At 45.0% G+C, this 16,021-nt stretch overlaps 1 protein-coding gene across 6 annotated transcripts in view; it reads left to right on the forward strand.

Annotated features, from left to right (window-relative positions):
- Positions 1–13,169, forward strand: part of tle2a (TLE family member 2, transcriptional corepressor a) — a 34,596-nt gene extending 21,427 nt beyond the window's left edge. The window contains exons 4-20 of one of the 6 annotated variants that reach the window (XM_026158523.1): positions 1,522–1,566; positions 3,697–3,759; positions 4,046–4,150; positions 4,632–4,854; positions 5,205–5,221; positions 5,891–5,986; positions 6,547–6,591; positions 7,596–7,757; positions 8,063–8,189; positions 9,105–9,301; positions 9,639–9,718; positions 10,227–10,476; positions 10,757–11,004; positions 11,760–11,907; positions 11,997–12,147; positions 12,427–12,503; positions 12,742–13,169. In XM_026158523.1, coding sequence (XP_026014308.1) covers positions 1,522–1,566; positions 3,697–3,759; positions 4,046–4,150; positions 4,632–4,854; positions 5,205–5,221; positions 5,891–5,986; positions 6,547–6,591; positions 7,596–7,757; positions 8,063–8,189; positions 9,105–9,301; positions 9,639–9,718; positions 10,227–10,476; positions 10,757–11,004; positions 11,760–11,907; positions 11,997–12,147; positions 12,427–12,503; positions 12,742–12,849 — 2,142 coding nt within the window. In that variant the 3' untranslated portion in view covers positions 12,850–13,169. The remainder of the gene's footprint in view (positions 1–1,521; positions 1,567–3,696; positions 3,760–4,045; positions 4,151–4,631; positions 4,855–5,204; positions 5,222–5,890; positions 5,987–6,546; positions 6,592–7,595; positions 7,758–8,062; positions 8,190–9,104; positions 9,302–9,638; positions 9,719–10,226; positions 10,477–10,756; positions 11,005–11,759; positions 11,908–11,996; positions 12,148–12,426; positions 12,504–12,741) is intronic. The other 5 variants (XM_026158524.1, XM_026158525.1, XM_026158526.1 and 2 more) reach the window with 5 other exon arrangements.
- Positions 13,170–16,021: the final 2,852 nt, after the last annotated feature.

The raw sequence follows: 16,021 nt of genomic DNA on the forward strand, positions 1-16,021 counted from the left end.
GATCAGAGCCATAAACAACCACAGCTTACAGAGTGTAGGCTGCCCAGAACCCGCTGTGCCAAAAAAGAGCTATGTGGCAATCTTGGCACAGAGCGGGGGGCTTGAAGCAGGGAGGGGGATTGAAGTTTTAGCAATGGGGAGGAGGGGGTAGCTGGCATCAAGCACAGGCCAGGTCTCTTTGCTGGCTGATGATTTGGGGGAGTTTGGATGTTGCTTAGCAACAGACGAAACTTGGCAAAGCAATTGCCAAGCAGAGCTGCCAGCTGCCAGGAAAGGCGTCTTTTATGGAGGCTTACAGGCAAACACACACACACACACACACACACACACACACACACACACACACACACACACACAGGGGAACGTGCACACGCGCCTTGAAAACACACACTCACAGCAAAGCATGCACACAAAGCACATAGATGCACACGCCTACACACTTTGAGACTTGTGCTAAAAAACACATACACCTGCACAGACACACACACAAACACACACATGTGCGCTAACTGCCAGGAAAGATGTCTGGAGAGAGAGGACCCCTGCCATCTCCACTCCCATCCTGCCAGCCTGTTCTGGCTGTCCAACTGCCAATCTCATCTCTCCACAACCAGCCACGCTGAAAAGCAAATGTCAGCCTGCCACTTTTCAAGGCATCTGACTTTAAAATGTTCTCCCTTTCGGTCCATCTCTGAAAGAGAAGAGGGGGGACTGAGTGAAAGAGAGAGATCCTTACCTGTCTCTCTCTCTCTCTCTCTGGCATTCAACACCTCGTGCATTCCTTGCAGCTCCTTGTACTTTCGGGTAAAAGCCAGGGTCAAATAGCTCATATTAGACATGATTATTGCAATCGTCTGCCACCTTCCTCTGCCCGGTGACAATTTCCCTCCCCCGCTTTGGGTTTCTGGCTTCCGAAACACGCCTCAGGGTCATTTTATTGCCATTGACTTTCAGCAGATTCAAGGTGAAATTAGCAGCGATGAGCTTTTAGGGACATGCGGGCACTTCAGAGTGCTCATGCTTGGCCTAACGTCGGGAAACTGGGAGCAAAGGAAAAGGTTGCGAGTGGTCCGGGAGAGTTGATTTGTCTCAATTCTTTTGTGTATGAAAATAAAAATAGGTATTCTTCTTGGGTATACACTCCTTGTCTAGAGAATATTTGTTTTTCAGGTGAGACAGAAATATACTTTTTATATGTTATTGAATTAGGCTTAAAGTCTATTGATCCTGTGAAAATGCCAAGACTTTCAATACTTTTGACTTAGCAGCCTAGTTTGCAGCAGTGTATTTGTTGGGCTGTTTTATCACAGCCTTATTGGTTTAATGAGAGTTGCCGAAAAATATAAACTGGGTTTATTTTATGTTAATGTCCGTGTTTTATCTTTCAGCGGATGACTTGTTTCCTACAGTGTATCCATGGGAGATGATTTCATTGTACATCCTGTGTTACCGCTGTGTTTCACAGTCTCTTATTCTCTATGTACGTTCATGTCTATTAACCGATATTCTCCTTTGTTTCAGTATTACGAAATGTCCTACGGCCTTAACATTGAAATGCACAAACAGGTGAGTCAGGATTCTCTCTCTTTCTGCACCCCCACCCCCACCTCGAAGCTTTGCATCTTTCTCTTGTATTATCACTTCTGCCTTCCTTTGCCCTCAATCAGCTCGAAAACTGTGAGAATTATTTTTTAAGGAAAATCTCCCGTCTCTGCTGCTGTTATGTCAATCCTCTCTGTGACGGACTTGTAGAGCGGTGTTATGCTGTGGAGGTGTTAATAGGATCCACAAACAGAATTCATTTCTCCACCACAGACAGATGAGAATACTCTGCCCTTCCCTCTTGCCCATCATAAATCCCCGTCTGTTATTCCCTCCCTCTGTCCTTTCAATTCTCTCACTGTTGCCCTACTTCTCCATCCCATCTTCCTTTTTTTTTTTTTATCTTTTCCCTTCAATTTATGTCTTACTGTATCTTTTTAATGCTCCCCGCGCTTAATCTCCATTTCTTCACCATCTCTGTCGCTCTTCCTTTTGATTGATTTCTCTTTCTCTTTATCTCCCTATTTTCCGTGCACCCTGTCTCCACCTCTGTCTCCTTCTAGACATACAGTCCATGCTGAATTTCACTTTAAATCAGGTCACTGCCTTCCTGCTGTCTGCTCTCTTTCCTTCTCTTCGTTCATTTCGCCATCTCAATCGCTTTGCTTTTGACATGCTGCTGTCCCCCACCCCACTCCCACCTCACATACACACACACATGCACACGACACCACCACCACTTCCCAATCTCGATTTTCCTCCTCCGCCTTCCTTCTGTTCTTCTTTCTATTTCTCTTCTCCCTCCTACATCCTTCGTTCATTGGCTGTCATTTCCTCAACCCAATCTGCCCTTTTCCTCCTCCTCCTCCTCCTCCTCCTCCTCTCCTTCCTCTGCCTCCTCTTTTCATTTCCCCTCTCTCATTTTGTCCTCCCCTCTTTATCCTCTTTCTCTCGATTGCTCGTGTTCGCTCCTTCTCTCTCTCTCTCCCTCCTGAAGATGTCATTTAGTAGTTGGAGCTCTCTAACAAGAAATCATTGTGTCTCCCTTGGGGTGGGGGGTGATGGATTCAGAGGATGGAGGGGAGAAGGGCAGGAGTAGAGGGGGGCACTCTGGCTGGCTGACAAATGGAGAGTAGAGGGAGGGAGAGAGGTGGGCAAGCAAGAGGAATGAGAGAAAGAGCATGAGAGAGGAAGAGCAAGAAAAAGGAAGGGTGGAAGTTCAGTCCAGCATCAATAAATCACTTAAGAGAGAGAATGGGGTGGGGTGAGTGTGGCTATGCACACAAACACACTCACATGGATTCTCACACATGCGAGCACACATCCACACAGAACAGGGTCTAGCTGTCAACAAGATAAACAGCCTGTGGCCATAATGATGTTGTCATGATCTCTGCATGCATATCATTACTGGCCCTAACGGCCTTGTTGGGCCTGCCGCTAAACATGATTTTGCGTGCGTGTGTGCGTGCACACGCGTGTGTGTGCGTTAGACGTTACATGGCGGAGCTTGTAACACTGATTACTGTGCTAATATTAGGGAGGGAGGAATGAAACGAGGAATAGATGGATGGAAAGAGCGATAAATGGAGTGGGATGGAAGGAAAAAGGGAAAGAGAAATGGCGGTGAGTGGGGGGGGGGGGGGGGGGGCGTGGAGGAAGAGTTTGCTGTTGGCTGTGTAGTAGAGCAGATCGAGACAGACACACACCCACAGCAAGAATCACTGACCCCCAGCAGGAAACACACACACACACACTCAAGCATGCAAAATGCAAACACACACACAGACAAACAGACATGCAAGGACACACCAGGAACACATGCACACACACAAGATGGTGAGTTGGGCGTGTATCCACAGAGACACACACGATGTGTGGGCTGGCTGTGGCCACAGCAGATGCTGTCCATGAATATTTTAGCCAAACTCTCTGGCAGAGTTTCCATTTGCATGGACCAGATGTAAGCAGCTGAAATATTTACCACACTGGCCCTGGGAGAAACAGGCCACAGCCACACTGTGTGCGTGCGCCTGTGTGTGTAACCTTCACGAGGGTGTGCGTGTTCTTTGTGTTCATGCTGAATCTTGGCTGTGCGAGTGTTTGTGTGTGTGTTTATTCATCAAAGTGACAGTACCTTTTTTTCTCTTTTAGACGGAGATTGCCAAGCGGTTGAACGTGATCTGTGCTCAGCTCATCCCCTTCCTGTCACAGGAGGTGGGACACACACACACACACACACACACACACGATGTGTCACATTCAGTCCTCTTTCTTTTCTCTCCTGCGTGAGATCGACGCACACAGGAGGTGTGCACATACATACACATTCATCACTGTCACACACAGAGCTGCAGATGGACAGAGCACATTCATTTTCTTCAGCCACTAAAATCAAACAACAAATGCTATAAATTATACTTGTTATGAGTTCACTGTTGGGGGAAAAACAGACTAAATGTCCATCTACCTGCCCTTACTGACACCTTGATTTGTTCCACAGCACCAACAACAGGTGGTCCAGGCCATGGAACGCGCCAAACAGGTGACCATGGGGGAGCTAAATGCTTCGATAGGGGTACGTGGGCTCCCCCCTCTGCCTCATAGCGTGTGTACCTTATACTCCAGAATTTTTATTTTTCTTTCTGTTCTTTTCCTTTTAGTAAGAATATTCATTGGCCAGCTCTAAAATATGTTGATTTTTTATTTTTGTTTTGTAAAAAAAAGACTATTTTTGACTATTTATGGTGTCTGACAACCACCTAAAAAAGGCCCAAAAGTCATAAATTTAAATGATGTCCCAGGTAGTTTGTTTGGAATTCAGATGCAAATTAAATTCATGGAAAATTTGGCCTTGCTTTAAAATGACTTCCCATCCCTTTCAATTCGACTGCAAAGCTTCCCATATTAAAGAGCCACTCCCTCGACCTTAACATGCCTCCTCTCGTGCACATCGCAGCAATTAGTTCCCTTCTTTTCCTTCCTCTTCTCTTCCTCTCGATCAATTCCTGTGAAGTAAGCTTGCGCTTGTAAGTCACCCAGATATTTCTGTCTCCTCTTTTTCTGTTTCTTTGTATTTCTCGTTATAGCAGCAGCTTCAAGCTCAGCACCTTTCCCAGCACGCCCAGGGTTTGCCAGTGGGCCCACACCCATCAGGACTGCCCCACCCCAGCCTGGCCCTCAGCAGCGGGTCCGGCCTCCTGGCCTTGTCTGGCGCTTTGGGTGCCCAGCTCGCTGCCAAGGATGAGAGAGCTCACCTCGAGGCAGCCGCCGCCGCCGCCGCCGCCGCCGCCGCTGCCGAGCATCACCGAGGTACAGCGGCAGCGCACTTCTTGTTTCAATTTGTTCAAAGGAAAACACGTGAAAGTCCAGATGAGTTCGTGCCCGAGAGACGAGCTGGATTACACCTCGCTGGGTTAGCAGCAGAGCAAACATCAGAATGCGCTCTATGAGCTCCAATGATCGCCTTTTGCTTTGGAATTTTGGCAGGGCACCGGAGCGCTGCTGATCGCAACACCCCTCAGGGATATTTTCCCACTGAGTCATCAGCTGCAGCGTGATGTATAGTGATGGCATGTAGTCTGACGTTTGTGTATCTTTATGTGTGTGTCTGTCCGTCCTGCTGTCCTCTGACTGGATGTGCTTCTGCATGGAATGAACAGATCGTGAAGCAGGACCAGTGAGTACAATTTACTACGCAGTCGCTTATATATTATTTGTTGATGTTATAATGGATGTTTTTTTCTTTATTTACAATTTCTTTTACTGTTGCGCATTATTTGCCTGCAGACACATTTTCCAGTATGTCGGCATAAGTAAACATTTCCTTCTTGCATGTGAGCACAAAGGCGACATGTTTTTACAGCTCTTCTCGTTCTCATTTAACAACAGTAACGTAGCTTTTAGCGCAGAGTTACTGTCGGCTATAGAGGAACCACTATGATAACAATTTTTATGCCAGCGCTATAAAATATTTATCTGGCTGGGTTAAAAAAAAAAAAATGGTATCAGTGCCAAATCATGCTTTGACCACTCGGCACTCTTTTCTGCTGCCTTCAAGAAAACTTGAAAGATTCTTTCTTCTCCTCACTGAGCCGGCCAATCGATGCAGCCTGATATTCTTTCACATTCATCTCTGCAGCTTATGAGCCTGACATGATTTATGCAGTCCCTCTCACCTCATTATCACCCTCTTCCTTCGCGCCCTCACGAATATTTCTCCACTGCTCTGTCCTTCTTACCTTCATCTCCTCCTCTTCTTTGCACCTCCCCGCACACACCTCCCCCTCGCTCCCTGCCTCTCTGTCTCAATTCCATCCTCTCTGCCCTCTCTCCCTCCTCTCCGCAGAGCTCTCTGTCCAATGGGGATAAGGGTCGCCCAGCAGACTACCTCAGCAACGGCAAGAAGAGGAAAGCTGATGAGAAGGAGTTCATGACAGACTATGTGAGGACGTTTTCATAGCGCTCTTAAATGTTTGAGCAACTGTAAGAAAGTTCCATCCAACTCTGCCTCGTCAGATAAGACTGGTGGTGTCTGCGTAGCGAGAGGCCAGCAGACTTTTAAAAGCTGCTCTTTCTTCCAAAGTAATTGAAATAGTTTCACTTTCTGCTGTGCTTACTTTGCTGCTGGAGTAATTGTGAGAGATCAGATATATCAGACCTTGAGAGGATTTGTTTTAGCGAGAGATAAATGCCTCCTCTTATCCCGAAGTTCAGAATTATCAACGTGTTCAAGACCTAAAATAAAAACACAAGCCTGTTCCTGAGAGGATTTCACATGTCCGAGTTAAGAATCTCTAATTAATTACATTTCTATCGTTTATTGTCCACGTTTACTGAACTTCACCTTCACCGGGTATTAATCAAAAATTTTCCAAATGCAATAAACTACACACAGAGAAACTTGTTTGCGTGTGACTTTGTGTGTTGTATATTTCTACATGTAATCTGCATACATCAGACCGCAGAGCGGGAGTGTCTCATCTCACCTTCTTTCTCTTTCAGGGCAGCGATGCGGATAAGAGTGATGATAATTTGGTAGTAGATGAGGTTAGTAGGCGGCCGCTGGCCTCTGTTTGCCTCACTTGACCGCTTTCATCTGCATACATCATGTAAACATACCCAGCAGGAACACGTGAATAGTAATTATACTAATCCCTCTCCACCCTCCTTCACCTCCACCTGTCCTCATTTAGCAGCACAGAGCTATAAAATACATAGGTACACAAACGCCACTGTGGTTCAAGCTGTCCTCATTTTAAAAAGCCTCTTGATTAGAGGTGGGTTTTTTTCTTCAAGTTATGAAAAAGTGGAATAAAATAATTTATTTACAGCAAAGATTAACAAAAAAAAACAGTCAGCACATTTATTCTTTATCTTAAAATTATGCAAATAAAAGAATAAGCATCAAAGCAAGGCGATGAGCTTATATCGGCTTTTAAAAATGTTGTGTTAGTTTAAAATGAATTAAACAAACAATAGCAGCAGAAGTAGATCTTCCAAGTTTATGTAAGCAATTAGTTTCCACTAAAAATAACACAGATAAAATCTGTGCATCTATCATGTTGGGTCATATATCTTACACATCTTACAGACAAGACTTCTGCTGCCACAGTTGTTTTATGAGTCGCTTCAAATATCTAGCAGTGAGGCTTAATTGGGTTACGAGGCCATTACAATGGCAGGCTCCGATCGGTCGGTGTAGGACCTCCATTGAAGCGATGACCAAAGATTTCACAGCGATTGTTCAACCCGCGGGTCGTCTTTTATCTTCAAAAGCCCAAAATAAATTCTTTGTTTCGCAAGGTGTGAATGCAAAAGACGCGTCTTTACCGATTTGACTTTACCTACTCAATGGGGCAAAGGATGAGGACGTCATTTACACTGGAAAGCATGTCAGCCAAACATTTTTCACCTTATGAACTGGCAGAAGAATTACAGCGAGAGAAATTGGTTTCGTTATTTTGTTTCCTGGCTTTTTTGGAAAACATAGAAATGTGTCTGTTTGAAGTCGGGAAAGATATGACTTCTAACTTCTGTGTTTTCAAACTCAGGATCCATCGTCGCCCCGCAGTGTGCAGTCCTACTCATCCCGGGAAAATGGTTTGGACAAAATGCCCCCGTCCCGTAAAGAGGGTCCCCCGCAGGCCAGTCCCACCTCCCTGGCCTCATCCAGCAGTGCCACCTCCCCGTCCCGTGGCAAAGAGCCCCCACAGGTAGACAGACACAATGTTTTATCTCAAATGGAGACAAGGTGAAGCAAGAAACCCCATTAATATATTAATTTACTGTAGGGTGCATTTTATTCAGCTTTTCTCTTCATGGTTGATAGTTTGTCTCTACGTTATTTTGTTGGATGCTCCCATCCCACAATGGTCCCGTCCACTCTTGGTCTTTCTTAATGTCATCTTGTGTTTTATTTCCCATCCTTCTTCCTCACTGTCTCTTTCCTTCTGTCCTTTATTACTAAGTCCTCCCAGATTGAAAACATTCTTTTTCCTGTTCCACTCTCCCCCAAAAGAGAGAGAAATCCAGCACTCCAGGTATGAAGCCAGGGACCCCGATGTCTCAGGAGTCCAATACCCCAGGACCAAGCGGACCCCCACAGTTCAGACCTGTCCCCGGCAAGCCTGGCGTCGACCCCCTCGGTGAGAACGTCCTTAGCTTTCTTTAATTCCCCTAAAGGGCGCATAGCCTGTGCTTTATTGCTAAAACCCTTCACTGGACTTCAGGGAGACTGTAGATAAAGTGTGAGGCGGACAGCCGAGGACACCGCGGACGAGCAGTTCTTGTTGTACTATTTCCTAATCCTCTTGGAGTGTGCGTACATGCTGCTCAGAGGATCCATTAAACATATGACTCTGTATCTGCAGAGCCGAGCGTTTAGCTCTGTTACATTGGCTTTGTTACACGAAATGTTTCTAGCAACATCGGGCTGCAGTAGTTGGTATGGGTGTCAGCCAGCTCCCCACCACCCACCACCATCTGGACTTAATAAGCAGCTGTGGGCAAAAATATTCTGTGTGCCTCACTTTTTAAATGGAAAGATTAGGGGAGGTGATGGACTGTGACTGTGAGCTGCTTCATAATGAGCCTCCATCTATTCCAGTGTATCATCTCTTTTCTCTTTTCTCACGTCACCTGTTAGCCTCTGCTCCGTTTTCTGTCCGCACACACATCTACACTATTATGTATGCATGCATGCGCCGTCGTAGGTGCACCTACACGTGCAGATGGAGGGATGTAGAGGATGCTAATTTGAGCGCACAGAGACGTACATTGCGTCCCCCTGCAGGATGGTAAGCTGGCCAGCAGGGGTCAGTAGTGGTCTAGTGCTGATATCATCCAGCCTTTTGTTGCAGCTTATTCACAGCCTGTCAGTCACAGCTGTCGCTTGCTTTAAAAGACTCTGCAGAGGGAGTCACCTTAATAACATGTGTATGTTATTCCAAGCTATGTGAAAAAAATCAAAATTAAATATGAAGCTCAGGTCTCATTCAGTAATTTTGCCACCTGACTAATCCAAAACAAATCATCTTTTCTGCCCCTTCTTTTCCCTTCAGCTCTCGGTCTGAGAAACCCCCTGGCGGTGCAGGGAGCGTACCCACCGGGGGCTTTTGGCCTACCCCCTCCAGGGGTGAATGGGGACCTGCCCGGGGCTGCGGGCTATGGCGCTGGTCTCCACTTGGTCTCCCCCCAAATGAATGGAGCTGCAGCGGCGGCGGCAGCAGCTGCCGCAGGCTATGGACGGTCCCCTGTGGTGAGCTCGACGCTCTGCACATAATTTGTCTTTGCAGTGTCACTGTCATATGTCATACCTCAGCATATAAACCAGTCAGAGGGCAGAAAGAGGGATATTTATGGAAAAGAAGAGAGCAGCTGCTTTGTCATTTTTAAAATCTACAGGCTCTGCTCTTCAGAAATCATATATGTCATCTCGTTTTATTTTGATCTTTCAGATTTACGCTGCCTCTGTTTGACCAATTTTAACAAATTAACTGTGATCTCTTCTGTCCTCTACCATGAACCATCTATTTTACTTCATAGTCTTCAGTGTTATTTTCTTCCCTATGTTGACTTATCTCTGACTCTTCCAGGTGGGCTATGAGTCTCCACACCCACACATGAGGGTCCCTGGGCTGCCTGCCAGCTTGCAGTCTGCTGCCTCCGGGAAACCGTGAGTTTCCTCTTCCTTGGTTGCTATCATGCAGATCTTCTCCTGTTCACTATTAACGGCACTAGGAAGCTCAGTTTGTCCTCAGAGTTCAGTTACAGAGCTTTAAGAAAACAAAAGATGAACAATTAGAGATTTTGAAGCCTTTTGAGATTTTAAACCTTCGTTAGGCCAAAATGTACCAAGGCATTTTATTTTAAATTAGAAAGGTGGCGTTCATGCATTAAGAGCTTGTAAGTGAGTTCATCCTTAAAGCATTTGAGAAATGTCTTTAAAAGTGTTAGCAGTGTGCCTCGTTTCAATTTCTTGTAATATTTCTTACTTTAGCAGATGAATAGCCAGAGTGTTCTGTGATGTTTTAATTTAAACACAGAGATATGACCAAAGTACAAGAGCTTCATGTGTGCTTTTTTAAACTGCATACATAGAACGGTGCCCGTCACAGTAACTTGTCCTGACGTATGGTTACTGCAGCACTGAATCTGTTATCCATCTCTTTCTCTTCCCTCAGCGCCTACTCCTTCCATGTGAGCGCTGACGGCCAGATGCAGCCCGTGCCCTTTCCCCCCGACGCCCTGCTCGGACCGGGCATTCCTCGTCACGCCCGTCAGATCCACACCCTGAGCCACGGGGAGGTGGTGTGCGCCGTCACCATCAGCACCTCGACGCGTCACGTGTACACCGGAGGGAAGGGCTGCGTCAAGGTGTGGGACATCAGCCAACCAGGAAGCAAGAGCCCCATGGCCCAGCTGGACTGTCTGGTGAGAAATAAAGGAGGACAGATAGATGGATGCTGTGCAGATCGGTTTTAAAGCTTGCTGCCCATCTCGTGTCTAGTAATGTTATTTTACTGCTGAAATTGATGTGCTTGCTTTTCACACTTTGAATGATGAATCACCTTTTCAAGATCAATCCTGCAGCATCTTTATACTTTTCTGTAACCACATGCTTTAATTTATATCACATTGTTGAACTACCCAGAATATATCTGTCGGTATGATTTTATAGTGATGCATTTATCATTTTATGATGCTCAATCAGAACAGGGATAACTACATCCGATCCTGCAAGCTGCTCTCTGACGGTCGAACCTTGATTGTCGGAGGAGAGGCCAGCACGCTATCAATCTGGGATCTGGCCACTCCTACTCCTCGCATCAAGGCGGAGCTGACGTCGTCCGCTCCCGCTTGCTACGCCTTGGCCATCTCGCCCGACAACAAGGTCTGCTTTTCCTGCTGCAGCGACGGCAACATCGTCGTCTGGGACCTTCACAACCAGACGCTGGTTAGGTAAGAGGAGGAGGAAGTGGCTGATTCATCGTCTTCACCGGTTTCCTGCAGTCAGATGAGGAGAGCAGATGGGAGTGGGAAATAGCCAGATTATTTTCAGGTTGGGAGACGAGAGACTGATGGAAAAGGTATCGAGTGGGATGTTGAGAAGAGAGGGAGAGTAGTATAAGGAATTGGTGTAATTTTACAATCTGCGCTGTCAGTCATGAAATAGACATAGCGCCAGGAAAAACTGCACTTGGGGCACCAAAGCAACGACTTTTTTGTAAGTTTGGAGCTCAGGCTGTGCATTTATCTTCTAGCCAGAGTGACGACTTACAGTCTTCCTTCCTATCTGTCTTTAAATGGGTTTTACTGGTGGTTTTCCACATTCACGTGTGCAGCATTCTGCTTTTGACAGTTTTTATTTAAATACAATCTTCAGATTTACCTGTGTAGACACTTGTCTGCACTTATGGAAGTTTCAGATGTTTAAAAGTAACACAAACACTATAAATTTGTGCTTTTGATGCTAAATGCAACTTAATTTTGCTAAGTAAACATTAATAAAATCTCTGTAGCCTTGAATTCTCTCGTCTATTTGTGGTATGAAATGCTGAGTAATGCAGAAAAAAAATTGCTCACTTCAACAAATTGTAAAGATTAAATATTAAATGTACTTAAATGAAATGCAGTCAGGGCTGTGTACCTTAAGGAACGTCTCTCTGGTTGTAGTTTAGTCTAGCTGTGTTGACTACCTTGTGTCTATCCTGCAGGCAGTTCCAGGGCCACACGGACGGAGCGAGCTGCATCGATATCTCCAACGACGGCACCAAGCTGTGGACGGGAGGGCTGGACAACACAGTCCGCTGCTGGGACCTCCGAGAGGGACGCCAGCTGCAGCAGCATGACTTCACATCACAGGTGCACACACAAGTCTAATACACATAAACCTCATTACCAATAACACTTTACATCTGTCATCATCGCATTTCCTCCCTCTTTGTCTCCAGATCTTCTCTCTGGGCTACTGTCCGACAGGCGAGTGGCTGGCTGTGGGAATGGAGAGCAGTAACGTGGAAGTTCTGCATGTCTCAAAACCTGACAAGTACCAGCTGCACCTTCACGAAAGCTGCGTTCTCTCCCTCAAGTTCGCCTACTGTGGTACGCACACACACACACACACACACACACACACACACACACACACAGACGACACGTACACACCGATTAGATTGATGGATTGGTTACATCACACTACCTGAGGGTATCTAATCAGAGGGAAGCAGAACAAATCTTTTGCTTCTCTCATTAGAACACAGAAGCTGTCCTTTCCCTTTCGCCTCTTCTCTCTGCTTTTGCTTCGCAGCCTCTCAGGCTTCTCCATATCTCTCCTCCCCTGAGGCTTTATCTGCTGATGGCCGTGTGTGTTTTTTCCTGTAGGTAAATGGTTCGTGAGCACAGGCAAAGATAACCTCCTGAATGCATGGAGGACACCTTATGGATCCAGCATATTTCAGGTAAAACCCCAGAGTTTAATGCAAGACACGCAGCCTGATCTGATGAGAAATTTTGATCTCTGGTCTGGAAACAATTGAGCTGTCAAAGCTTTAAAAATAATACAAGCTTTTTCATTTCCCTGCTCATCTTCTTCAAATATCAGAGGGTAATTTGGGGACACAAAAGTACCTTTAAATAACAGCTGTGAATTTCTGCATTTTGATTCACTGATGATGTCGTCTCTGTCTTTTTGCTTAGTCTAAGGAGTCTTCGTCGGTTCTCAGCTGCGACATTTCACCCGACGACCAGTTCATCGTCACTGGCTCCGGGGACAAGAAAGCCACAGTCTACGAAGTTATGTACTGAACTCCGATTGGCTCCAAAAAAGCAAACTAATAATCAGGGGGCGGGGCCAAGGCTCCCTCCTGCAGCATTGACTGTACAGAGCGTTGGTGGCATGGAAAGCAAGAGACACTCAACTTGTACTTTTGTCGTTTTGGTTATGTTTGTGAAAGAAAAGAAAGCGAAGCAAAAAGAGGCAAAGTCACATCTCTGGAAAAAAGAAAAAAACTGATTTTAATGCTCTAAGAATGCTGGTTAGTCTATAGCTGCGCAACTGTGGGATTCCTCCAAAGAACTTTTTTGTTTTTGTTTCCCTTTTTTGTCCCTTTTTTTAAAAAAAACAAAATGAAACCTCTGTAGTGAACAAGAAATTAGGAAAAAAATATTTTTTTAGCCTTTGAATTTTACGCAAGCAGTCGGATGGCATTGAGTGGAGGAACAAAAGACAAAGGTGTGGGACTGAGAACACGTGGGGGAGGGTTCAGAAAACCCTTGATGGAAAAATCCGGTCCATATTCTGTGCTGTGTACAAAGTCCAAGTCTGAGTCAGCTTGGCCTCGTTCGGCCCGGTCCGGTCCAGCTCTGTCCACAGCACCAAGCCACTCCTCGGGGCGGCAGATGCATGGCAGATGGCGAGACGATGTGGCGTGAGGTTCCAGCTATTTTCTTTTGCTCCTGGTTAAGTTTAAGCAGCAACACGATTGTATCATCTCTAGTGCATACATGACAAGAACAAGGCTCGGTCCTCTAAGGTGTCCTGAGACTCACATTGTCTTTGTTGTTTTACTGGTTTTTTCCTCCTGTTTCTTTCAAAAGAACAAAGACAAACGTGTTCTGAAGATGTTTGATAGAAACCAAAATCAGACGGAAGACTAAACTCAAACAAGTACTCTCCAGTATCGGGACATCATTGACACTCACTCTGCATTAAGTGTGTTTTTTAAATTTTTTTTATTTTAAATGTATTTGTTAGGGCACATAAAGACAGACAGTTTCACAGCTGCATCATGAACTTGAACCTTGCTATATATGGACATGTAAATAAAGTTCTCTAAAGGCAACCAAAGACGTAATCTGTGACTGTGAATTTTCTTGGAGTGTGTGTGTGTGTATTTGTTGGCTTTTTGGGGGGGGGTTTAACTGCAAACCCAAGTCAGGCTCTCGGCAAGTCTGGCTCGGACATTTAAAATGAACCATTTGTTGAATATTTGTTTAAACCCTAACAGCCAGAAAAGCGCGCTCTCAGCGTGGTGCCAGAAAGCATCTTAGAAATATAAAAAATGAGGGATCTGAATGAGGGTGCACACACTGTTCTAAGGGAATACGGTGTTTCTCCAGTCTGCATCTTCAGACATGTGAGAAAGCGTCTTGGGATTCAAACCCACAGCATGAGCGAGCTCTGATTCACAGCTTCTTTGTGACTGGCGCTCTCAGTAAATAATGCCGTCTTACAGTTGTGTGGGTTTTTTTCTTTCTTTTTTGTGCAGAGTGAGCTTGTAGTGTGATGAGACAAAGGTGATCTGCAGCACAATAAACTGTGGGATGGGTTATTATTGCAATAATGCCCAAGAGGGAGTTCTTCAGTGATTATGGGTGTCGTGGTGACTGTTCTGCCAAGACAAAGCTTTAACTGCGTGAGAAGAGAACCTGAGGAAAGAAAAACAAAACAAGTGAAGCATTTATCTCCTGTCTGGAGTGTAGGGTTGTTGGCATACTTGTGGATAATGATGCATTTAGCTTCATTTAATTTCAATTTGAGCAGGATTGAAATGCAGGTTTTAACCCTTCAGTGCCTGCGATCGCAGCACTGATTTGCCACAAAGTTATGGCTTTTGTACGGTGCGGCAGCAAGCTAGAGCAGAACGGAAAGTGTTCAGGGAAAATGGATTTCTCACCTGCTCTGGGCATTAGTTGTATCACTGAGCTGACACTGCCAGACTGAATAGAGATAAATGAGAATGCGGACTGCCAATTAAACACAGCTTTGGAAGGCATTTGTTTGGTTTTGTACTTCAAATTTAGGCCCAAAGTACTGGGATCTTTTTAAACGTTGACACATATGGAAATGTGTGCAAATGAGCCTGGGTATCTGCTTTATTTGATGCGTGCAACTTATTTAGAATCCTGAAGAACCTCCAACACATCAAATAGGGTCAGCGGGTGCCTGGTTTTTTAATAATTTTTTCCTGTGTATTGTCCGTGTTATGCAAAACATTGTGGCATCAATTTGTCTTTGTACTGTCACGGGTCAAACGTCATGTTTAGTGTGCAAAACGTTTTTCAGAAGAAAATGAATGAAGGGATGAAGAGAGAGGTTTGTCGTCAAATCAGGTAAAACTGAGGCGGAGGGAATGAATTTTCTCTCGTTAATCAGATTTTTCTTTCAGCATCCAAACATCAAGACTAAATGTCTGCTTCCATAGTGATTTTACATTTGAATCATTTTACATTAAAGGGAGGGATTGTTGTAGAAGAGAGTGGACATATTCTTCCACAGTGTGTCCTTTGTCCCGTCTCCCTCCCCTCACCAACAACTGGTCACAGCGATTGCCCATCCTTGAGGTTCCTTCCTGTTATAAGAGTGTTTTTCCTTCCCACTGTCACCAAGTACTTGCTCACAGAGGCCATCTGATTGTTGGGGTATTCTCTGTATTATTTGTTGGGTCTTTACCTTACAACATAAAGAGATTTTAGGTGACTGCTGGTGTCATTTGGTGCTAGCATTCATGAACCTAAAGATAATTAAAAGCTGAATTTGAAGCCCCTGCTGGTTTTATAGTGTTTTCTTATAGAGTTGATTGATGCCTTTCATTTGGGTCTGATGCAGAGTTTTAGGGAACAAAACATAAATTTGCATGTTTCCTGCATCTATGGCAGCCGCTCCATTTAGGCGGAGGAGATTCCTCAAAGTTTAAAATATATATAAAATCTCCATTATAGAATTCTGTATGCATGGGGCAGAGAGGAGGACAGCACTATTTTGTCTATGACCACCTCTATGAATTCAATGCAATTTAATGATGTTCTGAGTCAACAACCAGAAGAACAACCAGAAAGCATTACTGGCAAGATTTGGTCCAATCATCCTTCACTTTTTACTTGTAATGTATAATGTGTGTGAAGACCAGAGTGATGTAAAAACTTCTGCTTAGACCTGTTTGAAAGTAGAACATTTTGTATTTTCTGATTTCATTTC

The sequence above is a fragment of the Astatotilapia calliptera genome, chromosome 23 (assembly GCF_900246225.1).
Source record: "Astatotilapia calliptera chromosome 23, fAstCal1.2, whole genome shotgun sequence".
Classification (NCBI taxonomy): Eukaryota; Metazoa; Chordata; class Actinopteri; order Cichliformes; family Cichlidae; genus Astatotilapia; species Astatotilapia calliptera.